Source organism: Cicer arietinum, chromosome 1, assembly GCF_000331145.2.
Source record: "Cicer arietinum cultivar CDC Frontier isolate Library 1 chromosome 1, Cicar.CDCFrontier_v2.0, whole genome shotgun sequence".
In the NCBI taxonomy this organism is placed as follows: Eukaryota; Viridiplantae; Streptophyta; class Magnoliopsida; order Fabales; family Fabaceae; genus Cicer; species Cicer arietinum.
The window spans coordinates 53,776,399-53,801,681 of record NC_021160.2 but is presented as its reverse complement, the minus strand read 5'-3'; the positions used below and the strand labels follow the sequence as shown (position 1 = coordinate 53,801,681).

The window sequence follows — 25,283 nt, the reverse complement described above, 5'->3', positions numbered from 1 at the left end:
GTGTTCTTCTTATTCAAAAATTTAGCTAGCAACATTGTAAAGGTGTCGTGATTGCATCCATCATGCCTTTGATGTGTCATCTAGTACACAAAATGTATGTGGCAAGTGCACAACATGCATGCTCAATATTTCTTTTCTCACAACACTACACGTATGTATTAAAATATCACCAAACAAAAGAAATTAAAGGAGAAGCTAGAACATGCTCAATCCTTTATATGGTGTAACTACTTAGTATATAATTTAATTTATATATTTGATGTCTCATGAGAGCACAAATATTTCCATCAAGAAACATAATAATAATTAATCGAAAAAAAATGCAGCATCAAATGAAAGATCACAAGGACACAATAAAAATGGAACGAAGCGATAGTATGAAGCTAAAGGAGAAGAAAGTGAAAGATTTAATGATGAATAAAAAAAGACTAGTGGAAGTACCGTACACAGCTTCACTTGCACAAACAATGAACACACTTGTTGCAAACAATGTAGTAGCAGTTCCGGTGGCTGCGCCGCCAGGTCAATGGATCGGAGCAGGAGGGTCGATGATCGTGGAGGCGGATAAACAAACGGGAGCTGTAAGGAAGCATTATATAGGGATGGTTACTATGCTTGATATTGTTGCTCATATTGCTGGTGATGATCATTTGAACGGTGGTGATGATGCCACGGAAGATCTTGATCAAAGGATGTCTGTTCCTGTTTCTTCTATCATTGGTCACTCTTTTGAAGGTCTTAGCTTGTGGACTCTCAATCCTAATACAAGGTTAGTTATTAATTTATATTATTAACTTGATAGGGAAATTAATAGAGAATAGTAATGAATGTGTATATATAGTGTGTTAGATTGCATGGAAGTATTAAGCAAAGGAGTGCATCGTGTTATGGTACCAACAGAGAGTCAAATAGAAAACATATCAGTTGGTGTTGAACTTGTTGAGACTTCTTCAAGCTACCAAATGCTCACTCAAATGGACCTTCTAAGGTTCTTGAAAGATCGTGACAATGAATTACAGAACACTCTGCATTCACACTCTGTTCAAGATTTGGGAGCTATAACTGAAAGGATTTATGCCATCACTGACAAAACAAAACTCATTGATGGAATCAAGTGCTTGAAAGCTGCTATGTTGAATGCTCTTCCTATTGTTAGAGCTTCTGATCTTAGTCAAGATGATCATGTGCAACATGTCAATGCAAGTTTTCTCATTCTCATTCCAATAAAATTTCAATATTTTATTTTCATATTTGGATTACTAACATGTCTCCTCTGAATTTAGTTTAGGGATCTAAAGACAAAATATTTAAAAGTTAAGGAATCTAATTAAAACTATTTAATAATTTAGGAGAGAATTAATTATAAATTATTTAAAAATTTAGGGACCTAATTAAAAAATTAAGGGATTGAATCAATTTTCAGTGACTTAATTACAATCTATTTTTAATTCAGAGATCTATTTAAAAATTTCAAATTTAGTTTATGAAATTGTGTCAATGCAATATACAATTTTATATGGATTGAGTTGGTAATCTCTATTCTTAATTAACGTTGTTAGCTTATCTTATCTCTTTCATATATAATATGTATATATAATACAAAGATTGGAACTAATGATCATTAGTTGCAGGGGAGATGCAGGAAACTTATTGGTACATTATCTGCAACTGATTTAAGGGGATGTTACATAAACACATTGAAATCATGGTTGGGAATAAGTGCATTGGCATTCACTGAACAAATTGCAACAAGTCCTTTGTACACAAAATCGGATACACAAAATGACATTAGTGCCCCTAAAAGGGAGCTTGTGACATGCTATGCTGAATCAACTTTGTATGAGGTAATTGATAAGGCGGTTACAAAACATGTTCATCGAATTTGGGTGGTTGATCAACAAGGTTTGCTTGTTGGTGTTGTGTCTCTCACTGATGTAATTAGAGTTATAAGGCAATCTCTGCTATCAGATTCAGATGCATAATATGTTACAAGGAATGTTTTGTGTTGGTGAAAATATTGCAGCTATCTGAATCAATGTTTTGCTCAGTTAATGTATACGGTCTATGTAATGATATGAAATGCTAAGAAACTTTTTTTTTTTTTTCTAACCATCGTCAAGTTTTTCTTTACCGAGGCATTTACATATTTCCTCTTGTATTAAATCAAATATAAACAAAGAAAATTGACCATTAGTCTAAATTTTGTAAGAGAAATTTGTACCGGTCTTCATTTTTTTTTATCAGCAATGAAATTTAAGTCCACGTATCCTTCGTTTGAATTTCTCGATCTGACTCTATTTTTATCTGTTCATATATATATATAATACATTTAAAAGTTATATTTATTTATAATTAATATTATTATTATATAATAAAATTAAAAAATATTAAAAATATATTTTTTATAAAGAAAAATTAAAATTAAAATTAATATTTAATATTAGATAGATATAAAATCTAAAAATTACAATATTATTAGTAGCATAGCTCGTCTCAAATTCACCATCCAAGTTTTAGTTTGCGGATGCATGTTGTGTTCTAATCTCTAATTGTAGACTGCTAAAAGTTTGTAGTTCAATTACAATTTAAAATCTATAAAAAAAAAATTGTACTACAATTTAAAATTTATAAAAATTTGGGAACTAAAAATTTTGGAACAGTTTTAGGTACCAAAGAAAAATAAAATAATGGTTAAACCTTTATGATTTAGTTGGCTTGTTTAAAATGCTGGTTCTAAAAGTTGAGTTGGGCATGTGCCAAACCAATTGAATAATCAATCAAATATGGCTGATAACTTATATAAGAAGAAAAGAAACAACCTTGAGCGTTGAGATTAGTGATCACACCTATATTTGTAACATAATCACCATAAGCTAACAAGCTCATAGCTTTGTCAATTATTTGAAAATGATCAAGTAAAGTTTAAGCTTCAATAAGACAAAAACTGATGATTTGGAATTTCAAAACCAAAAGGGGAATGAAACAATAATCATTCGAGGACAGACAAAAGGCATTGGTTATTGGAATGGAATAATATAGGCACGGGAGAGTGGAGACTGGAGAAGCATGGTTAACAATTTCTTATTTTTAGCTATGACATTGGTATGGTCGCCTCAAAAGTTCTTTCCCTTAAAATTTTTCAAATGGTCTTCAAAAATCACACTATTGAATTGGGTAAATGTACTCATTTAATAATTTGTTTTTAACAAGTTAACCATTTAATATTTTTTAACGGGTAACTCTTTTTAAGTCTATAAATATTTATAGCTTTTAAACACATTCTTTTAAAAAGAGAATTGTAATATTTAAAGAAAAAAATAGACACTAATGTTTAATTTAAATTTAATACTTGAGATTATAAAGATAAACTCTTACCATTAAATTATAATTAAAATTATATTAATGTTGCTCCAACTCAACTTTATTTAAAATTTAAAGTATTAAATTATTAAGTTGAATTAAATGAATTTGAGAATTTTTACATAGACGAAATTCGAGGCTTAAATTGAACTATACAATTTTAAGTAATAAAATATAACAATAATATATAAACATTAAAAAAAATTCTATATATTTAAAATTTTATTTTCTCCTTATCTATTGCTTTCTATTATATCATTAATATTTCATATTTATCGTATTAGTCTTTTGATTTCTTTTCCTATCAAATTGTCAATATGGTGGAGTAGAGTTTATCAATAATTTTTCAATAGAATAACATATGCTGTTAACGAATTAAAAATAATTTTTTATTAAAAAAAAAGTTGTATAGTGAAGCAATAGTTTTTTTTAGGGTTGTTTCCGGGCGTGTGAAGTTGGGTCCAGGTTGGTGTTAATGGCATAAAAGTGAATGATGAATTGAAAAGTGTACCGGCCATGCTTTGCAGTATTACCGTTAGAAATTAGAGCAGAAAGAGAGAAATGTGATTGTTTTCACTTTTCAGTCTCATGTTTGTTTCTCCACGTGAACAGCCTTTGGGTAAACTTTTCACTACACTACACCAGCTGTCTCTGAGGAACCTTACCTTAGTACTGCGCCCCCAGACAGTTTCAGACTTCAAAGCAGCATCACATTCCCGATTCCACTAGAGAACAAGGTTTTCAGTTTTTGTTACCAATCCCATATTCCATTTTATTTTCAGTTTTAATAATAATAATAATTATTATTATTAATTTAAAATCTGATCCTTATTTACAATTAATTAAGTAAATGAATTTAATTTATAATTATTCGGCAGAATAAAAAATTAAGAAAGTAAATAGTAATATTTAATGTGAAAAACCGGGTGGGGGTGGGGTGAGTGAGAAGTAAGGGGGTGCAGGAAGTTGTCGTGTGGGAATGAGGAATGAAGGGAGCAGCGCAGCATATTGTAAAGGTGAGTGAAAGTTAGACGCACGCACGACACACGAAGGGACGGAACGGAACGGGAGAAGGTGAGGTTGAGTGAGGCAGCACAGCAGCAACAAACACACACGCTTAATTTGGTCAGGTAGATACCCCACATTTGCCTCGATAACTTCCTTCCTCATCTGCACGCCTTCATTTCCCTCTCTCCTCACTCCTCACCACCAACAACTATAATCAATTCATTCCTGCAAATCACTTGCTAATCGCTGCCTTACTCTTAAACTAATCACTTTCTTTGTTTTTTTTATTTAATTTGAATGCATATATTAATCAATAATAAAATTAGATTCATTTATTTTTTATTTGCTAAATAAAAATAAAATTTATTTAATGTATATTTTTTCATCTGTAAAGATATAAAAGAAAAAATATTATTAATTACATCTTGATTTTTTTTTAAATTAAAGTTTTTGTAATAAAAGAAAAAAAAACTTAAAGCACCCAACAAGATCAAGGATCATATTTTAACAACTGCTTTTGAAAAATATAAAACAATTTTTGTCCAAAAAGACATTCTTTAGCATTTTCGAAACTCTATTAGACATTTTAGTCCTAATTTTCACTTTAACTTTAAAATTGTTAAGTCCCTAACATGCACATTAACAATAACCACACTATCACTTTTCATAATATATATGTGTAAAATATGTAATGAGTGTTTATAATTAATTACGACAAAAGGAAAGATTATAATTGTCATAATAAGATATATGATATGATATGAGCTACTTTATTCAGTATAAAATATGAGTAAAATTAGTAGTTGAAAAAATTGTTGTATCAAGATAAAAAAAATTAACCAAATATATTAAACCTGTCAACTATAATTTTTGTTTATATTTTATTCTTAAAGAAATATCATATCATGTATTAATTAAATGTTTGATGAATACACATTATATGATCAATTATTCTTGAACTTTGTCCTACGAGCTCGGTTAGAAACATCGACATAAGATAAAAGTAATTTAAATAGAATATAAAATATTAAAGTGAACATCTAATAAAATATAAATTAAATAACAATAGAAATTTAATATTAAATTAAAAATAAAATATTATATTTTTAAAGGAAATAATAACAAGTGTCTTTGAAACTCTTGTTAAGAAATTAAAAATAAAAAAATTATATTAAAAATGCATTGAAATTTTTACTTTTAAATTTTTAAAAGTTTAAAGTTTGTTCTTTTTAAAGCAAAACTTTTTAATTTTGGTTTTCTTTACAAATATCCTAAGAACACTTATTAGCCGGACTCACTTTTTAAAACATGTATGATTTTATCACAATTATAACATAACACAAAATAAATAAAATAAAATAATTAAATCATTTATTATTTTTTGTAACAAATTGAAATTATTTATTGGGTAGTTGTCATTGAGTTTTTAAAATATAAATTATTTGATTACTTATCTAATTTTTAATATATATTTTATACTAATATTTTAAATTGAAAAATATTGAAAATTAACTTAAAACTAAAATTTGTATTTATTACAAACAATAATATAAGATAAAATATTGTTATAATATAAACATCAAACACATAGTAGGAAAAATGTTTATGCTATTTTGACGATATCATTGTATCCTTATCTTTTTATATATCTTATTATACCTTCATATTATTAGAGAAAGCAAAAGCATAATTGGAAATAGGTAGTAGGTATTAAGTATTAAATTAGTTAGGTGGGGTCGTTTGTGGAAGGGTTTAAATAGAAGTGCGATTACGGCGACAAAAATAGAAGCGGAAACACAAAGAAAAGCAAAAAGAAAGAAAGTAAAGAAAAGACAAGACGGGTGTCCCTCTTTGGATGCTTGGTTTGGGTGCGGACCTATTGTTGGCCGACATGAATCGTCTCCTCTCATTTCTTTTCCATGAGGGGGTGTTGGACGAGCAATTTTTGCACCTTCATCAGCTTCAAGATCACACCTCCCCTAACTTCGTCTCTCAAGTCATCAACATTTATTTCCATGAGTCCGAGAAACTACTCAACAATCTCAGATCATTACTGTAAGCTATCTTATACACACTAGTAATTAATATATACTACTTATTATTAATTAATCTATGAAATATTGCAGAACGGATAGAGAGTTATCGGACTATAAGAAAATTGAAATACATTTGAATCAGTTAATTGGTAGCAGCTCAAGCATTGGTGCTAAGAGAGTCACTACCGTTTGCATTGCGTTTCGTTCAGCTACTAACCGTGCTGGGTGCTTGCGAGCCTTGGAGATGCTTGAACATGAATATTGCTATCTTAAGAATAAATTGCATGAACTCTTTCAAGTAAACTATTACTTCCATTCCTTTTCATTATATTTTTTCATATACTCATACTAATTTACGATTCATTTTATGCTTATGTTCAGATTGAGCAGCAACGTGCTTTGGCAGCAGGAGTGAGATATCCTATGCAGAATCAATAAGTATAACATTTTTCATTTTTCATTTTTCTTCTTACTAGTTTTGTTAGGCTAATGGCATGCATGCCTTTATAGTTTTAGACACAAATATTCAAGCTCTTCTTGGTTTCTGTATGCTCATCAATGCCTCTCTCTCTTGTTTTCAATTCTCTCGTGTAAATAGTGCCATCCTAGCTACTTCATCTTGCAGTTCAATGAAAATGGATTCATTAATAGAGGTCATTTGATGTTAGTTTTACTATGATCAGTTCATATGTCCTTCACTAGTGCATAATCATATAATAAAAATATAATTTTTAAATCGATTGTAGTGAATCTAGTGAATAGTGATAATCATTACCTTAAAAGCGTACGCGCAGTAACAATTTTTGCAGTAACTTGAAATTTTAAATTGATGTGCCACCTTTTAAGTTAATTATTTATACAACCAGCTTAAAATAATATATTAAAAAAGTTAATCCGGTGACATTTTTGCAATAAAGCAAAAAACTATATTGGCGTGCCACATTTTATAAAATTTCAATATTTCATTTATTAGCTCTCATGAAAATATTATATTTTTATCTCATTTAAAAAATTACATTTCTCACATTTAGACGTATATAACATAATATGTATTTTGTAATTTATGAGAATCAATGCTACATAATTTTTTATGGGAGTTTATTGGAAGCGGCTACTTTTTGATGCTATATATCACTATTTTATTCTAGTGAATTTAGTGCATGGTTGGTAGATTTGTGATAAATCAAGTACTAACTCATTAGGCTCAACATTAATTGTTTTTGGTCTTCAAGTTTACATTTTTTTAAAAAGGTTCAATAAAGAGAGGCAAAGAAGGGTTATGTGGACTCAAATAATTATACCGGGAAATCCTTTACATGTTCTATGTTTTTGCATTGTTTGGTTTAGCTGTAATTGGAGATCAATGCTGCAATTGTCAAACAACTAATGATGAGTTTATAGCCCTAACATAAGGTATGAAGAAAGCTATGTGGACTTGGAATAACATAAGATTGTATTACTATGTATTGTGATAGCCAAATTGCTATTCATCTGTCTAAACAAAAAGCATACTATATAACAACAAGTTAAATCACATTGATTCCAAAGAGTTGTCAATGTGGCAACTGAAGACAATTAATCTAGCAAATGAATTTCCCAAAGCACTAATAAAAGTTCAAGCATTGCCATTGTTGTTAAATCCATAACATTTATAAACCTTTCTCTTAAAAGTATTCATGTGATGCTTTATTCGTGTAACGCTTTAATCACATAACAGCAAGTGGGATAATTAAGATTGCAAAGAGTAAGAGCTACGTAGGAGAGAGTGGGTCAACAATCAACATCAACCTCTAACTCTTTCTCTCAATTATATCGACTAAAACAAAGCGCGTCAAATAATTAAAAATTATTACTATTTTTATTTTCCGTATCAAGTCTAAGGCCCGTTTCTTACTAATTATATAAAAAAAATATAATTTTGATATTCAATTAATTAAAGACTATTTGTTAGATATTTTTTTTTTTAAAAATATATATATTTGTCAACGGAAATAAAAATCATTCTTTCAAAAATATATTATAAAAAATAATTTTTATAGAAACCTATTCAAACTTCTTTAAACCGTTTTTAAATTATATTTTTTTTTAAATGCTAAAAAAGTCTAATAAATGATTTTTTTTATATAAAAAATTATATGTAACAAGTGGGCTCCTATTTTCGAGCTGTTTATGGCTTAAGTAATTGGACTCTTGTGTGTTTGACTTGTTAAATATCACGACTTTCAGCAGTATATGACGGTGTAAGTAATATTGGGGGTGTACAGGTCCACCTCCACACTAATCTCGTCGTTCATAAGCAGCCATACCATGATATTGATGATGGTGACCCCCTCAAAAAAATAGCATACCATGATGATAGTTTGCATAGCTTGCATGTGAACTTTTGAGTTGGATTTTATGGCTTTAATATTTGGTGGTAGGGACTTTTATTTTTACTCGGTTTGGTGGTAGGGACTTTGAAGAGGTAGTTATGCCAAGGACATTGATTGTTCCCCAGCTCCCACCACCAAAGTTTATTTCAATTCCTAAAACATATAAGCTATCATAGAAAACAGATTAAGAAAAAGATTAAAAAAGAAAAAGAAAATTACATTTACTTTACTTAGATGTGGTGTCAGTGTCATATCAAATAATGTCAGGAAAGGTACAGGCAATTTCCTTTTAAAAAAATATACATTTCATATGTTATTTAAATGGAGAGAAAAAAATTAAAATAAAAAAAAAATCTTTTGATTTAGTTTTAATGAAAAGGTATAAGAAAAATATTATTTATTTATTTAAAAAAAAAACTAACTTGAACTAGGGATATAATTAATTTTTGTCTAAGAAAGAAAAGAGAAATATAGAATAAAAGAGAAATAAAAGAAATGAGAGACCGATAAAAGGAAACGTGACACGTACATGCTAGTAATTGATAAATTCTTTTTTAAGGAAATGATTATTGTTGGCCACAAGATTCCGGAATATACAACATTTGCCATACAATTTTTTATTTTATCATATTTTTTTCCAAATATAGGGGTAGGAAAATAGAAATAGTTACACAAACGTTGGCTTGAGATTGGGACATCAAGTTTTTCCGGAAACTAGAAGTAACGACGGCGAACAAGTGGAACAAAATAGCCAAAAATAATCAAGTCAATGAACTTGGCCACACTTGTTAAATCAACTAAACTGAATATATTTTTTTTTTTTTGTATTTCTATGACTGGCTGTTCTATAATGTCCATAATCTCGTAATACAAGAATATTAAGAGAAAAAAAAATTAAAACAAAATCATGCACCAAAAACAGTTAAACAAATCAAAGTTTGAAACCTTACACCTAAACAATTCCTGTCACATCAACTTTGCAGATATTTCGTTTTCTCCCGACATTAATTTGATGCGGTTGCCATGCATATTTCAATTTCGATTATAGTTTTTGTTTAAAAGATATATCTTTACACACAAATTTAAAGATTAATCTCATAATTTAAATCTATATATTTAAATGATATTTTAAAAAAATTGATACAACAACTTGATAAATTGATATATAATATTGTATATTGTTTATTTAATATTTTTAAAATATTAAAATACAAATTTAATCCGTTAAAATATTCTAAAAAATAACTCACATATATATATTATTAGAGTTTTATAAGACTTAAATGGACCACATATTTTTTGTATTAAATTTACTTCTTGTCCTACCTCAAATTTGAATCCCAATATCAATTAGGGTTATACTAACAAATATGATTAGAATATTTGTTAAGAAAGTTGAAAAAATTAATATTTTAAACTTTCTTAACAAATATTCTAATGATATTTGTTAGTATAACCTTAATTAATATTGGGATTCAAATTTGAGGTAAGACAAGAAGTAAATTTAGATGACAAATGTTGATATTGTGAAGTTGGATGTCTTGTTCTAGAAAACTTGCAATTATGTAAATTAATTATGAATCCACAAGTTTCAATAAAATATTTTTATATTTATTTTTCTAACAAATGTTTCATAGGGATCCATTAGCATTTATTTATTAATTATCTTATTCTCATTTGAGTTATGCATAATTTTAAAAAGAATGATTAGTTAGTTGCATTGATTTTAATAATAAAATGTGTTTTAATTACTCAAACACTCTAATTAATTATAATTAGTAAAAAAGTTGATAATTTGAGATACAATAAATAAAAATATATTAATAAAAAAAATTAATAATATATTAGTATTGTAAACTAACAAATAATTGAGACAAATAAATAATGATTCATTTCTATTGCTAACTAATATAGTATATATATATCCTATTATAAAAAATAATAATTAAAAGAAATGCTAACATGTATTTTTATATCTTTGTGAACCTATACTTTATTAAAAGAAATACTAATATATATCTTTATATCTTTGTGAACCTATACTTTAAAGACTCTTTGTAGTGTATTAAAAATTATATATTTAGACAGCCTAAATGTTAGCATGATCTAATAATTAATAATTAAAAGATAGCATAAATTGGAAGGTTAGTTAGTGATTGAGAACACTTTTTCCCATAACGTTACTAATAATAGAGATCCACATCATAATTCACATTCACATCCACATGCCAAAAGCTTAGTTCTAACTTCCCTATTTCCAACTTCACGACCCTTTGTATGGCTTCTGACTCTGTCCCTGAAAAGATGAAAGATCGTTTAGTCGTAGAAGACGAATACATCTTCAAAGAAGAGATCCATTTCACAGTCCTCAAAACCTCTCTTTTCTTCTCCGGCGATGGTTTCGCCGTCTATGATTGTGACGGAGAAATTGTCTTCCGAGTTGACTCATATGGACCCAATAGTCGCGACCTTGACGAACTCGTTCTCATGGATACCGACGGCTGCTGCCTCCTCACCGTTCGTCGCAAGGTACGCCGCAAATTACTGCCTTTTCTCTTTCCTTCTAATCCGAGTCCACTCGCTGAGAATACTTAGCTAATCGAACTTAATGCGATTTAATTTAAGGTTATTGATTCATTATTAGTTGTAACTGTTTGATTTGATTGCTCAATCATTATATATAGTCTTTTTTTTCTGACAAAAATGATTATGGTCTTTTTGTATCCCTGATTTAGTGTATTTTGTTTCCGCTATAAAATTGATTCTAAACATGTAAAATAATTTTAACAAATTTAAATATTTTTTACTATAATTAATTTTATGTTGAAGATAGAATTTGGAGATTTCTCCGTTAAATTTAATTAAAAATCAATTTTTTGTACGTTGATTATGAAACACACATTTACATGTTGATATCATAAAGTGGGGTATTCTATTTCATTGATTTGAATGGACTCAGTGAGTTATCATTTTGCAAAGCAGAGGCCGAGTTTGCATCAACGGTGGGAAGGCTTTAAAGGGGAAAAAATGGACGATGATAAACCAATCTTCAGCGTGAAGAGATCATCGATTATCGGACGGTCAAGTACGGGAGTAACGGTGGAGATGTACGATAGCCCTGGTGAGGACTACCATATTGAAGGGTGTTACTCGCAGCGTTGTTGTACGATTTTCAACATGAAGAAGGAATCGGTGGCTGAGATTCGTCGCAAGGTGGACCCCACCACGAGTGTTATGCTTGGGAAGGAAGTTTTCTCTCTTTGCATTAAGCCTGGTTTTGACGCGGCTTTTGCAATGGGATTCGTGCTCGTCCTTGATCAAATTAGCGGTGACGATTACTTTGATGATGATGTAACTGCGGAACCTACGGTGCACCCTGCTGCAGAAGATTAAGAAGATAGAGTAAACAAATGCATTTGCGTTGCGTTAACTACGCTGGGGCTTTCTTTAATTTAATCCGTGAATCAATCTTTCGAGTGTCTCACGTAGGGAGACTCTGCCCCTTCTTTTCCGGGTCATGCCCTTCAAAGAAAACCCTTTTCAATTTCCTATGTAAATCTTATATTCATAAAAATACACATTTATGAAGCTGCGCTTATCTATTCTCAATCAATTAGCATTTTTTTTTTGAGTATTTAAGTCACTCCAATATAAGATCTGATTTGCATGGTATTAGGTTAATTTATTTTTTAAAAGTGATAATGATCACTGTGCTCGATGCTGTCAAAAAAATAATAACATTGGAGCTATTTGTCACTAGAGGCGGCAAACACTGTAGATGGTTTGCTCAATTCACATAAATGTATTTATAAACACTTTTAACGTCTAAATTAATAAGAATTGGAGGGAGTTTGAGGTAAGAATGAATATTTACTTTGCATATGAAGTTAAGTTTGGGTATTTAGTGAATTTTTTATAGAGAAAGTTATTCTAAGGGTGAGATTAAATGGTTGTTATTTATCGTGTAGAAGAAGCGGATTGTCGTATGCACAATAATATAATGAATAAATATATCAAAAAATTTAAATTATTATGTCATCAATGTATTATAATGGAAAAAATTTGGTATGCACGCAAACAATTATTTGATCATTTAAAATGAAATGAAAAGAAATAAAAATAATGATATATGATATATCGGTGATGTGATACATAAAAAAAAATATGTATGAAAATTTAGATATATAAATACAAGAGTTGTATTGGAATTGGTCTCTGTCAATAATAAAATCAGGATGAAATCTGAATGTATGACAATAATTTTGTTTCCATATTATAGAATAATAATTTGAGGTACTAGTACTTTATCATTTCACGTGCTAATACTTTATTCGTAATAATTAAGCAATAAGTGGGTATCTTTTGATTTTGCACCCGCACCCGCCAACATGAACATGAGACGATCTAGGAGGTCGAACCTTATTTTAAGAGAAAAAGTATTTATCGACAAAAATACCTACAGACGAAGTGAGAAGGTCCATGTCCAACCTTATCATTTCCAAATTTTAATAATTTTATTTTACAATTAAACGATTAATCGACTTTAGATACTTAGAATGGAACCACCTATAAACAGTTTGAATTCTGTTACCTTTGATTACATTGAAATAAAAGAAAAAATGAACTCTACCATAGACTTTTCTTTAGTCAGAATACTAGTTTTAAGATCATTAATTGTTGTTTGTGGTTGATATTCCCTAACAAAACAAAATCAAAGAAAAGAAAATGCAAGAACAAAAACTAAACAATTAAAATACGAGTAAAAACAAAGCAGCTATCCAACATAGCAATGGTTTGATGTTGAAATCAACAATTGCCTACATCTGAACCAAAAATTAGATGTTGGATTTTAGGTAAATATCGTTCTAAGCAGTAAATTTATACATGGAATATCATTTCTTCTAGAATTTTGTTTATCAATTAAGTTATAGCTATTGAATAGAATAACAAGTTTTTTTTGTGGGTTTTTAAATTGATAGAAAACAAATAATCACAATGCAAATATACTATCAATTTTTGAGTTTTTCGTTTAGAAACAATTGACTTATACATGACGGGCAAGATTGAATCACCTTAGTTTTCCTTTTCTTGTACACACAAACTAAACTTAACCTTAATACAAGCAAACTACATGCAATTGAATTTATAACTCTCATTATTAGACTAATCTTAATTCCTTGAGTAAAAGCCTCTTTAGAGTAAATTAAGACCCCAAATTCCTCAGGGCATCCTAATCCAATCAAGCATTGAGTACAAAAATTTATTAAGAAAGATGTATTACCTCTAACCAAACATAAAAACCAAATTACACAAAATGGAATTAATAAGGGAGAGGATAAGAGATAAACTAGGATGGATGAGGCCATTGAATCTCCAAATCTTGTCCCCAAAGCCTTGGATCGATATTCAATGGAATGAATCTAGCACTCCCAAGCCATCATCCAAGAGTAGGAAACATTTAAAAAAGGCCAAAGACTATTTCCAAATGTTAAAATTACAATTTTAAATCTTTCAAACATAACTTATGCCCTCCAGTGCAAGACAAGTGTGTTTCATTGCGTCTCTAATCTCTAATAAGTGGGAAAAATGGAAAAATGCACTCTAAGCGCCCAACCATGGGCTCTAGAGTGTAGAGGATGTGTCCCCGTGTGTGAAATTAAGTTTAAACTTAAATATATAACGCTTGTTTTGTATTGCATTAATTTTATTCCTGTGTTGACAGACCAACAACACAAATCTCAAAATATTTTATTACTTTTAAGAGTACCACAGAACTCTAAAACATGTTAAGGGATAAAAGTCCTTCTTGCACTATTAGTCCTATATATATATATATATTTTAAAGGTTCAAAATCCATAAACATGATCAAATTTTATGAACAAAATAAAGGACCTAGATGTTTTGAACAGAAAAAAAGAAAAAAAATTGAATCATATTTTTTTTATGTTATTAATGTTATTAACAATTTAAATAATCTTTTTTAATATTTTTAATAATTCTTTTTATTAAGCACCTAATTTTTAAGGGCGTCTAAAATATTTGAAACTGTCTAAATACCACATATAAATTATACGGTGTTGTTAGGTTGCTAAATCTCATCCAAATGACTTTCTTCTAACCCTTACAATCAAAACATAACAAATGAATCCATAAATCTCTAAGTTGCCTCTCAACTCAATCAAATTATGAAAACAAATTCACGAAAGAGTTATTCTTAAAAAAAACATTAGTATTTAGATTAAACTAAAAAGCATAAGTTTGGAATATTTTTGGAAATTTTTTCTCTTCAAAAGGATTAGAAATAAAAATAGATAATTCATAGAGTTATCAACACCTCTAACTTGGAAATGATTAAAAAAAAGTGGTTTAAGAGAGTTGGAATATTAAAAGAGGTAATGAGTTTAATTTTCTCCTCTAACAAATATCAATAACTAATTATTAATTTTAACTATTTTTTTTATAAAAAAAAACGCAAGCTTAATTATTTTGTTATCGTCAAGAATAATCAATAAAAAATAATATATAACTTAAGTAGGTAATACATGAAGTGATGACCACTCTGCACTCTAATCCACACGTCATTCATCATCTCAAGAGTAAAAAACAAAAAAGGAAATAGTGTAGTGGTTAGAAAACATTTGAAATCTGTGTGGTCATTAGTTACCTTTTCGTATCAATTTGCAAGAGATTATTGAAAGGTATTTATTTTTAACCAAAAGATTATTTAAAATGATTTTTTAAATGACTAATGTTATAGTTAGTTATTAATTTTATATAAATAAAAAAGTTGAATTAATAACTTACTATCACTCTAATTTTTATATTCATTTTTAAACTATCAAATCACATTTGACTCCGTCATTTAGATAATACCTAATTAATATCATATTGTGTTCGTAGTCATTTTAATACACACTTCCTAACAAAGCTATTCGTTGCGTGATTTTTTTTCTTCTGAATAATTAATTGTGTTATTTTTTTTCTTCTGATTTTTTGTTGTTACTGTAATGTGCAGGTTGGTGGTGAGGGTAGCAATGTTTAGTACCATGAGTTCATTGATTGTGTATTAGTTATACCTTTTAGCAAAAATAACCGGTGATTGTTGTTAAAGAGAGATAGAGTAGTTGAAAATAGTAATAATGGTAGGTATACTATTTAATGGTATGAGGATCTTGCTAGAAAAAAATTAATTTTGTGTTATGTTCTAGTAGGTGTACATTTGATGGTAAGAGGATATGAATATACAAAATTAACTTCGTTCCTAAAATGAGTTAAAGTTTATGGTTTAGAGTAAGATATATTTTAAGCATTAAATGTTTGATAGAGATTTCGGATTTTATTCAATTCTTTATTACAAATTATTTTCTTAAAATATCAATTTAAATAATTATATTATTTTCATTGTAAAATTTATCTTTTTAATAAAATAATTTTTGAAAAAAAATGTATACACAAACATAATTAAAACAATAAAAATAATATTTTTTTAAATCGTAACCAATCTGATCCTAAAGATACTATATGAAAAAAATAAATAATTAACAAATTTTTATAATTTCTTTAATAAATAACTTTTTTTTTATTTCTATAACTTCACTTTATCAAAATTAATTTTGTTCGAAATACGTCTAAGTTAAATGTGGATAACTTATTCCATAAATAATTTAATTTGAGTTCACTATATTACAAAAATTTAATTCACTATATTATATTTAACTTTTTTTGTTATAATAACATCTTTTTAGAAATTAATAAATAATATTAAAATATTAAAATAATAAAATATTAATATTATGTATGAAAGAGAAAAATAGAAATAAATTATATTAATAGAATAAAAAAATATTAATTACAATAAATATGAGATGTCATTTATATATAATCTCAAAACGACTATTACAATCAATTTACAACTACTCTAAATAATTTACAATTAATATAACTAATTTGAAACTAAAATAAACTAACTCTAATATAAAAGTTAAAAGTACACACACTTAAAAGAATATGAATTATCTCTTTTAAATTTTTTTTCTCCCTCATACTAAAATACCTTTTTGTGTGTAATATAGTTTTTATAAAAAATATTTTTGTGTTATCCAAATCCATTATAAATATAGAAAATTTTGAAAAGTCAAAAAGTGGAGAACTTATTCACTGAAAATCACAATGTGACAATAACCTCAAAAATGGGGAAAGCCGTGTTACCGTACCACTATAATGCAACTTTACAATGTCCCTACCATCATCAAGTAGCTTAAAACTTCTCAACAATACATTTCCATCACCACAACCTTCTCATACTACTTGTTCTTTAGTCTACCAAAATACCATGCCTAAATTACATAGTTTCTGTTTCTTCCTTATGGAAATCGACTATGCTGTAGTAGTATGTAACATCTTTACATGATTTCCAACACAAAATTCCTATCTTAATTTCCATCAAAATCTCCCTCCATTTAAGGTATACTTTTCCTCTCATGTTGTTTTGATTTATATATTTATGTTTCTACCATATCAAACTACAGTTATCAAATTTATATTTTGATTGATCTTTCAAAAATTATTTATTTTATTTTATTTTATTTTATTTTATTTGAGTATATAGATATTTAAGTCGTTGAAATTGATAAGGAAGGTCAAATTAGTACATTAAATTTGCGAAATACTAATGTAGCCCGTTAAATGAAAAAATATCAATCAATTTGGTCATTTTTTCAATTTTTGTCAACAGTATTAAGGGTTATATATATTTGTGTTTCTATGCAACAAAGGCTATTAAAGTCAATATCTACATCTTTTATTGGTTTTGATGCACAATTATTAAAGAAATATTTTGATGGAAGAACTAATTTGCTATTTTGTAACTTTAAGAGATTAATGTGTTCAACACTTACAATTTCTAACACCAAAATGATTATTTACTCTTTTAATTATTATATAGTTAACCTAAAACCCATTGTTTAAATGCAGTTATGAAATGATGGACTTATTCAAAAGTGGAACTTTGTTTTTGTATATGCTGATGCTGCTTCTGTTTAGAACCTGCCAAGCCAATGATCAACACATTCACCAAATATACCCTGGATTTAGTGCATCACGTTTGGATTGGAACAACCATAATGGTTTCTTCTTGCTATCCAACAACTCAGCTTTTGCTTTTGGATTCTTTACAACTCTTGATGTTTCATTGTTTGTTTTAGTTGTCATTCATTTGAGTAGCTACAAAGTGGTTTGGACTGCCAATAGAGGTTTACTTGTTAGAGATTCTGATAAATTTGTTTTTGATCATAATGGCAATGTTTATTTGGAAAGTGGGAATGGTTTGGTTTGGGAAACAAAAACAATTGGACAAAAAGTGAGGGATATGGAATTGTTGGATTCAGGGAATTTGGTTATGTTTGGAGAAAAAGGGTCACCAATTTGGCAAAGTTTTAACCATCCTACAGATACCCTTTTGGCTGGTCAATCCTTTGTTGAAGGAATGAGTCTTAAAAGTTTCCCTAACAGATTGAACTTGTTTCATTACCTTGGTTATATAGATGGTGATTTGGTTCTTTATGCAGGTTTTGAAAAACCACAATTGTATTGGTCTTTAATGACAGAAGTTAGTAGAACTTCAAAAAATAATGTAACAAAAGGTAAAGTTCACTATGCTTCTTTGGTATCTAATTCATTTAACTTTTATGACAAAAGTGGTGGTTTGGTTTGGAAAATTTTATTCTCTGATAATTCAGATCCTAAGTCATTTTTTGCTGCTATTTTGGATCCAAATGGTGCAATATCTTTTTATGATCTTAACAAAGGAAAGTCTACTAACCCTGAGGTTTTTAAATTACCACAAGACCCTTGTGGTATTCCTGAGCCTTGTGATCCTTACTATGTTTGCTTCTTTGAGAACTGGTGTGAATGTCCTTCGCTTCTTCGGTCGCGTTTCAATTGCAAACCTCCTAACATCTCAACCTGCTCTAGCTCAACAGAACTTTTGTATGTTGGTGAAGATCTTGATTATTTTGCACTTAAGTATGATGCACCTGTTTTGAAATCAACACTGAATTCATGTAAAGAAGCTTGTGTAAGAAACTGTTCTTGCCTTGTGCTTTTCTATGAAAACAGTACTGGTAGTTGCTTTCATTTTGATCAAACTGGTAGCTTTCAAAGATTTAAAGGTAGCAATGGTGGTTATATTTCATATATGAAGATTTCAACTGATAATGTTGAGAATGATGGAAAGAATAGTAGTGGAAAAAAGAACATGCTGCTAGTTTTTCTCATAGTGATTCTCACTGTTCTTGTTATAGTTGGTCTTTTAACTGGATTTTGGTGCTACTACAAAAAGAAGAATTTTGATGAGTATCATGAAGACAAATTAGAGGAAGATGAATTCTTTGATAGTCTCTCTAGTATGCCGGCACGTTTTACTTATAGTACACTTGCTAGAGCAACTAAGGATTTCTCTACAAAAATTGGTGAAGGAGGTTTTGGATCAGTGTATCTAGGTGTACTTGAAGATGACACACAATTGGCAGTGAAAAAATTGGAAGGAGTTGGACAAGGAGCAAAAGAGTTCAAAGCAGAAGTATCGATAATCGGAAGTATTCATCATGTTCATCTTGTGAAGCTTAAAGGGTTTTGCGCCGAAGGTCCTCACCGGCTTCTTGTGTATGAATACTTGGCAAGAGGTTCTTTGGATAAATGGATCTTCAAAAACAGTGAAAACACTTTGTTGTTAACTTGGGATACAAGGTACAACATTGCAATAGGTACTGCAAAGGGATTAGCCTATCTTCATGAAGAGTGTGAAGTTAGGATCATACATTGTGATATCAAACCACAAAATGTTCTTCTTGATGATAACTTCATGTCTAAGGTATCAGATTTTGGATTGGCGAAACTAATGAGCAGAGAACAAAGCCATGTTTTCACAACTTTAAGGGGAACAAGAGGATATCTAGCGCCAGAATGGATAACTAACTATGCAATTTCAGAGAAGAGTGATGTGTTCAGCTATGGAATGCTTTTGCTTGAGATTGTTGGTGGAAGGAAAAACTATGATCAATGGGAAGGAGCAGAGAAAGCACATTTTCCTTCTTATGTATCAAGAATGATGGAGGAAGGGAAACTTAGAGACGTTGTTGATAAAAAAATCGATATTGATGATAAAGATGAAAGAGTTGAGAATGCTATTAAAATTGCTCTTTGGTGTATACAAGATGATATGAATTTGAGACCTTGTATGAGTAAGGTGGCTCAAATGCTTGAAGGTTTGTGTCATATACCTGATCCACCATCTTTATTACATTCAAGTACTTTTTCAGCTTTCTTGAAAATGAGTAGTGGAGAAGCTACTTCATCAGGACAAGCTAGTTTTTTTAGTAATGTTCCCTTGTCCTGTGTTCAGTTATCAGGACCAAGATGAGTTAACTATATGGAGATGATTCATGCATGCACATTTTGTTTCTTTTATCATGCATGTTTAATTTTTATGTTTATTGGATCTTACTCATAGTTAGCGATAAGTGGTTAAGTCATTTGAGCAGTAGCGAGTATTTAAATATAAGTATACTGTACTATAAACTCTACTTTTAAATCATAATAGAAAAGTAATGTAGTTGTTTTGTAGTCAGAGATATAAATAGAATTTCTCGAACTTTGAAATCAAACAGTATGTGTACTTTCTTTTGGGTTTTTGTATTTATATTCTTTTGAATTGGAATTGATCTTCTAATATTTTCGATTTAGAACCTGTATGAAATTAATTTGAATTATTGAAATGAATACATAATGAAATTCAACTTTTTCTGTTCTATTCTGACTTGTGAATATGATCATGTGATCTTCTCTCCCTTATTTTTTGGCTATATGTTTCATGGGTTTAAGTTGTTGAAAGTTCAAAAGTCACATGAATGAATACTAATATATCTTTTCTTTTTTTCCTGCGGTGTAATACTTAATGTTATCTTAAAGCAAATATTTTATTTTAAGCATGTTGTTGTCACGCACTGAGCATGAGAAAACACTTGAACCATGTGATCAAGATATGGTTGCAAATTAGAAAAACAAAAAAAGACAAATTTAGTTGTCCCCATTTAAGCTTTAGATTTCATTAGATAGAGTTTTATACAATTTTGAGAGAGGGAGAATGAGGACCGGAATTTCACATTTAGAGAAATAGATTAAGACCAAAAAAGAGAAATAGATTCCATGCAATCACTTTAGAATTCAAGAAGAATTCTGACCATTAAGTAAATATGAACTTTGAAGTTTAATGTGAATCTTTTGATCTATGATATAAATGCTGTAAAAAAATTTAGATGTCTAACCATAAGAAATTTTTACTACGTGAGTAAATATGAGACTTAATTCTTTTAAAGTTGCAGCTACTGAAATTCTTAGATTTAAAGAGATAAATTTCATTTTTTAAATCTAATAATTCTTATAACTACAACACTATACTGAAGATTAATTACTAATCAATGTTTATTTATTGATGATTATAACATCCAAGCACATATAAATTAATTATTACATATAGATGAATACACCTATGAGGGAAATATAAGATATGATGAACAAATATTTGTTTTCCCATGGCTAGTGTGGTGTAAATCCTATGCCAGATTATGAGGGAAATATGAGATATGATGAATAAATGTTTGCTTCTTTTTGGACACATGGTGGAGACTTAATATATTTACCTTCAACTTGAATCTTCTACGACTATTGTATGGTACAACAAATGTGAGAACGCAATAGAATTATTGAGGATTCAAAATCCATGAAAGGCTGCTTTTTTCTTCCATTATTACTACCAAAATTTCAATTCCTTCACTATCATACAACAGACACAGCTTTACATTCTCTTATTTATGACATAACATAAGCTATTTACAACTAAAATATCATCTCTAATAAATCAACCATACTCCAAGAGATGAAAAAGTGTGTGATTTGTGTAACAAGATATCCAACTTCACTAAGAAACAGAGGTAAGAAGATCTAAGAGGCTGCAGTAACATGAGAAAGACCATTACTTCCTTGAAAGAGGTGAGATGAATATGTATGGTTCTTATGTTGAAAGTCATTTTCCTCATCTTCTTCAACATCCCACAGAAATTTTGCATATGAAGCCAGGACATAGCTGACGTCACAATAATATTAATTTACACATTATTAGTTTTTATATCAACCAAGAAAAAAATTTGTTCAATTAGGAAACAAAACGTCCAAAATAAAATATTCTTGGATGTGACTAATGACTAACATTTTAACAGATTAAATAACTTGTATGTAGAAAAAATTGCCACATTTTAAAAAAAAAATGCTTATGATTTTTTATATTGATTAGAATTTATCTTACCAATCATCTGGATCACTTTTAATAGCTCGATCAAAATAGAGTTCAGCTCGATCAGCATTCTTCTCTGTTTTCCATATTAAATCAGCATAAAGGGATAAAATATCTGAATCTTCAGGGTTAACCAAAATGGCTCTTTCAAGATACTCTTCTGCTTTACCATAATTTCCACGAACCTATTATATTTCACAAATTGAATATATATCAGAAATATAACAATAGAAACGTGACAAGCATATAACTTAATTATAATAGACTATACTTTTCTTTGCATTTAATTTTCCAATATGATCCAATTACAGTATATTCTACCTACCTATTGATATTCAATTATTTATATATTGTAAATTAGAATTTGATTTGAAAAATAAGAGTCAAACTTTTGGTTCTACCTTGTTATCCGAATTATGTGAAGATACAACCTTGTGATTGCATATAATTACAGTCACATAAAGATTAAATGATCTATATTTTAAAGTCTAAAATAATAATTTAAAAAAAAATCTTCTATGAAATCTGTATCGTCCAATTTTGATAAAATGATTAAGATATTTGCGACGGTTTCACTTATCTAATTCCAAAAAAATATGGTAATAATTTCCAAGTAAATTAATTAGCCATTTTGTTGACTCAAAAAACCAAATTAATTACCTTGAACAAAAACTTAGCATAATTTCCAAGTAAAAGAGCATTATTTGGGTTTGCTTGAATCATATTATGATAATAAGCATCAGTTTCATCTCTACCATAATTATTATTTTCCCAACCATTTCCATTTCCATTTCCATTTCCACCACCTGAATCTCTTCCATTACCATTACAACCACCACAAATCCTTCCACCATCACACCCCATTCCACCATCACCCATTACTAAAGTTTGCATCTTTCCAACTTTCCTCCCCACACCACCATCCAAAACTTGTTTATCTAAACCAGAGCTTGAAAACAGTTCTCTTATTGAAGGTGTTGTTTTTTTCTTGTAAAATTTTTGTTCTGTTTTTTGTTCTTCTTCTTCCACAATAATCTCATGATGATGATGTTTAAGAATGTTACTATGTGTTGAAGGGGTTTGACTATGATGTTTTTTGTAGGGTAAGTTATGTTTTGGAGTTGTAAGTGTTCTATGAAGGTGGCGATTGAGTTGTTGTTCATTTGATGATTCCATTGAATGGGGAAGGAAAGAACTTAGAATTGGTGAGCTATAGCTTCTAAGTAACATGTTTTTTGGTGCATGCAAAGGTAGGTGTGATAGTATAGAAAGAGAATTAAGAGAAAGTGAGTGTGTTATAGAGAAGAGAAGAGAATAGAAGAGTGAGTGAGTGAAAGAAGAGAATAAAAGAGAAGGCACAAACATACATCAATTCATCAGACTTTGAGAACGAAATAAAAGGTGACGTGACTTATTTTTATTCATTATCAATCGGTGTATATATGGCGGCATTAATACTAGAAAATATATATGTTCTTCTCAATAAACTATAAATAAAAAATAATAATTGAAATATTGATATTTAATTAAAAGTTAAGGTTAAATATATTAATTTTTTAATTACTTCTTGTTATTTGTATTTTATTTTTAGGATAGTAAAAGATTACGAATATCAAAACACTAGGGATTGTTCTAATAGGAAAAAAATAAATTTCAAATGTGTAAGTTGGGGTTCAAGTTTGGTTAGTACTTTTCAAGAAATAAATGTAAATTTATTTGTAAGTGAGACGAGGGATAGTTGGATCATTAATTAAATATTAATTGACATGGAGTCCTAAAGTGATTTTAAAAAGTTAAAGTGATAATAAAATCATGTTTAACTCTTCTCTCTAATAAATTAATAATTAATTACTAATATTGAATATATTAAAAAAAATTAAATGTTGGCCTTATATGTGAATAATAATGTATTGTGTACTTTTACTTAAGTTCAATCCCACTTAAAAGTGATATAATAAAGTTTAAGCTTATCAATATTTAGTTGAGTGTGAGTCTTTAATGTGTAGAAATTAAAGAATAATTATATTTTTGTGATCGACTAAAATGAATTATCAATAACTAACTCTAATTGAATTCTATAACTAAAAAAGTTATAGTCTCGGAGACCACATATAAATAGTTGTTCTGATATCTCATTGTTACAAGAGGAATTTTCTAATTGAAAAAATTGAAAATGTGTTGATTTAGAAAGTCATCACTACTTGGTTATACAAATTCAAATCCATTTTTACATATTATTTTAACTTATAAATTTTTAAAGTCAAATTTAGTTGTAGCATAAATATGCTATTGTTTTTTATTCTAACTAAATAATTAAACTCGGATAATTAAAGTTGAGTTAATTAGAAATAGTATTGGATTTAATATCTAGTTGAAACTATTGTTTTAGAAATAGCATTGGAGATCCTACCGGGGGAGAGAAGTATAAGAAGCAAAAAGGCATTAAAAAAGTTATTGAGTCGGTTCCATCGGGTTTAATTAGATTGTAGTGTTATAAGGAAAAATAGAATATCATCTTATTAAATTATTCTCATTAAATATTATTTTTTTAAATAATTGAATTATTGATCATCTCATATAATATAAAAAAATATTATTTTAATTAAATTATTATTGTTAAGTAATGATGTATTATCAATGTCATAATTATATAATAAAAAAATATTATATTAAAAATTATGTATTTAATTTTAATTAAATGATACAATTAAAAATAAATATATTATAAATTAAAATGATTAATTATAATGGAATATTTTTTTTTTGTATGAATTACTTAATTATATTTAACCGGAGAGAGTATTTTGATAGTTTTTCTCTATCATTTGAAATTGATATTTTAGAACTAGTGCATATATTAATAATTGAGTAGTAAATTGAAAAAATATATAACTACATTTGCAATCAAAAAATAACAATTATTCTAAAATAACGTATGTTACTAAAATGAAACTTATTTTAAAATATAAATAATAAAAAACTATAGTATTGCATATTTCAATTTCTAAAGTACTTAGTTTTGTTAAATAACAAGATAATTTATTTTAACTTTCTACTATTTTTTTATCATGGATATGTATATGCACTTGTTAATTTATTTTAACTTTCTACTATTTTTTATCATGGATATGTATATGCACGAACACATAGATGGAAAA

At 28.5% G+C, this 25,283-nt stretch overlaps 5 protein-coding genes across 5 annotated transcripts; 4 read left to right on the top strand and 1 right to left on the bottom strand.

Annotated features, from left to right (window-relative positions):
* Positions 1-218: 218 nt before the first annotated feature.
* Positions 219-2,109, top strand: LOC101511794 (SNF1-related protein kinase regulatory subunit gamma-like PV42a). The gene is made up of 3 exons (XM_004486605.4): positions 219-769; positions 842-1,199; positions 1,632-2,109. The coding sequence occupies exons 1-3, from the start codon at positions 267-269 to the stop codon at positions 1,980-1,982; spliced, it is 1,212 nt and encodes a 403-aa protein (XP_004486662.2). The 5' UTR covers positions 219-266; the 3' UTR covers positions 1,983-2,109.
* Positions 2,110-6,138: 4,029 nt separating this feature from the next.
* Positions 6,139-7,061, top strand: LOC101512109 (pseudo histidine-containing phosphotransfer protein 6). Its single transcript, XM_004486606.4, has 3 exons — positions 6,139-6,423; positions 6,495-6,702; positions 6,786-7,061. Exons 1-3 carry the CDS (start codon positions 6,224-6,226, stop codon positions 6,840-6,842), a joined length of 465 nt encoding a protein of 154 aa, XP_004486663.1. The 5' UTR covers positions 6,139-6,223; the 3' UTR covers positions 6,843-7,061.
* A 3,874-nt stretch (positions 7,062-10,935) lies between these two features.
* LOC101512437 (protein LURP-one-related 5-like) lies at positions 10,936-12,410 on the top strand. The gene is made up of 2 exons (XM_004486607.4): positions 10,936-11,305; positions 11,759-12,410. The coding sequence occupies exons 1-2, from the start codon at positions 11,054-11,056 to the stop codon at positions 12,167-12,169; spliced, it is 663 nt and encodes a 220-aa protein (XP_004486664.1). The 5' UTR covers positions 10,936-11,053; the 3' UTR covers positions 12,170-12,410.
* Positions 12,411-16,947: 4,537 nt separating this feature from the next.
* LOC101512757 (G-type lectin S-receptor-like serine/threonine-protein kinase SD2-5) lies at positions 16,948-20,440 on the top strand. Its single transcript, XM_004486608.4, has 2 exons — positions 16,948-17,241; positions 17,751-20,440. The coding sequence occupies exon 2, from the start codon at positions 17,758-17,760 to the stop codon at positions 20,194-20,196; it is 2,439 nt and encodes an 812-aa protein (XP_004486665.1). The 5' UTR covers positions 16,948-17,241; positions 17,751-17,757; the 3' UTR covers positions 20,197-20,440.
* A 1,017-nt stretch (positions 20,441-21,457) lies between these two features.
* LOC101513086 (uncharacterized) lies at positions 21,458-23,517 on the bottom strand. Its single transcript, XM_004486609.4, has 3 exons — positions 22,786-23,517; positions 22,138-22,310; positions 21,458-21,918 (listed from the first exon to the last, which is right to left on the bottom strand). The coding sequence occupies exons 1-3, from the start codon at positions 23,488-23,490 to the stop codon at positions 21,777-21,779; spliced, it is 1,020 nt and encodes a 339-aa protein (XP_004486666.2). The 5' UTR covers positions 23,491-23,517; the 3' UTR covers positions 21,458-21,776.
* Between the last annotated feature and the right edge of the window lie 1,766 nt (positions 23,518-25,283).

Coding starts and splice junctions, on each gene's coding strand:
- LOC101511794 (XM_004486605.4), top strand. CDS start 267: ATGAGAGCACAAATATTTCCATCAAGAAACATAATAATAATTAATCGA. Junction 770..841: donor ACTCTCAATCCTAATACAAG/GTTAGTTATTAA, acceptor GTGTATATATAG/TGTGTTAGATTGCATGGAAG. Junction 1,200..1,631: donor ATCATGTGCAACATGTCAAT/GCAAGTTTTCTC, acceptor CATTAGTTGCAG/GGGAGATGCAGGAAACTTAT.
- LOC101512109 (XM_004486606.4), top strand. CDS start 6,224: ATGCTTGGTTTGGGTGCGGACCTATTGTTGGCCGACATGAATCGTCTC. Junction 6,424..6,494: donor AACAATCTCAGATCATTACT/GTAAGCTATCTT, acceptor GAAATATTGCAG/AACGGATAGAGAGTTATCGG. Junction 6,703..6,785: donor AATTGCATGAACTCTTTCAA/GTAAACTATTAC, acceptor GCTTATGTTCAG/ATTGAGCAGCAACGTGCTTT.
- LOC101512437 (XM_004486607.4), top strand. CDS start 11,054: ATGGCTTCTGACTCTGTCCCTGAAAAGATGAAAGATCGTTTAGTCGTA. Junction 11,306..11,758: donor TCCTCACCGTTCGTCGCAAG/GTACGCCGCAAA, acceptor TTTGCAAAGCAG/AGGCCGAGTTTGCATCAACG.
- LOC101512757 (XM_004486608.4), top strand. CDS start 17,758: ATGATGGACTTATTCAAAAGTGGAACTTTGTTTTTGTATATGCTGATG.
- LOC101513086 (XM_004486609.4), bottom strand. CDS start 23,490: ATGTTTGTGCCTTCTCTTTTATTCTCTTCTTTCACTCACTCACTCTTC. Junction 22,311..22,785: donor ATGCTAAGTTTTTGTTCAAG/GTAATTAATTTG, acceptor GAAATATAATAG/GTTCGTGGAAATTATGGTAA. Junction 21,919..22,137: donor AAAAGTGATCCAGATGATTG/GTAAGATAAATT, acceptor TTGTGACGTCAG/CTATGTCCTGGCTTCATATG.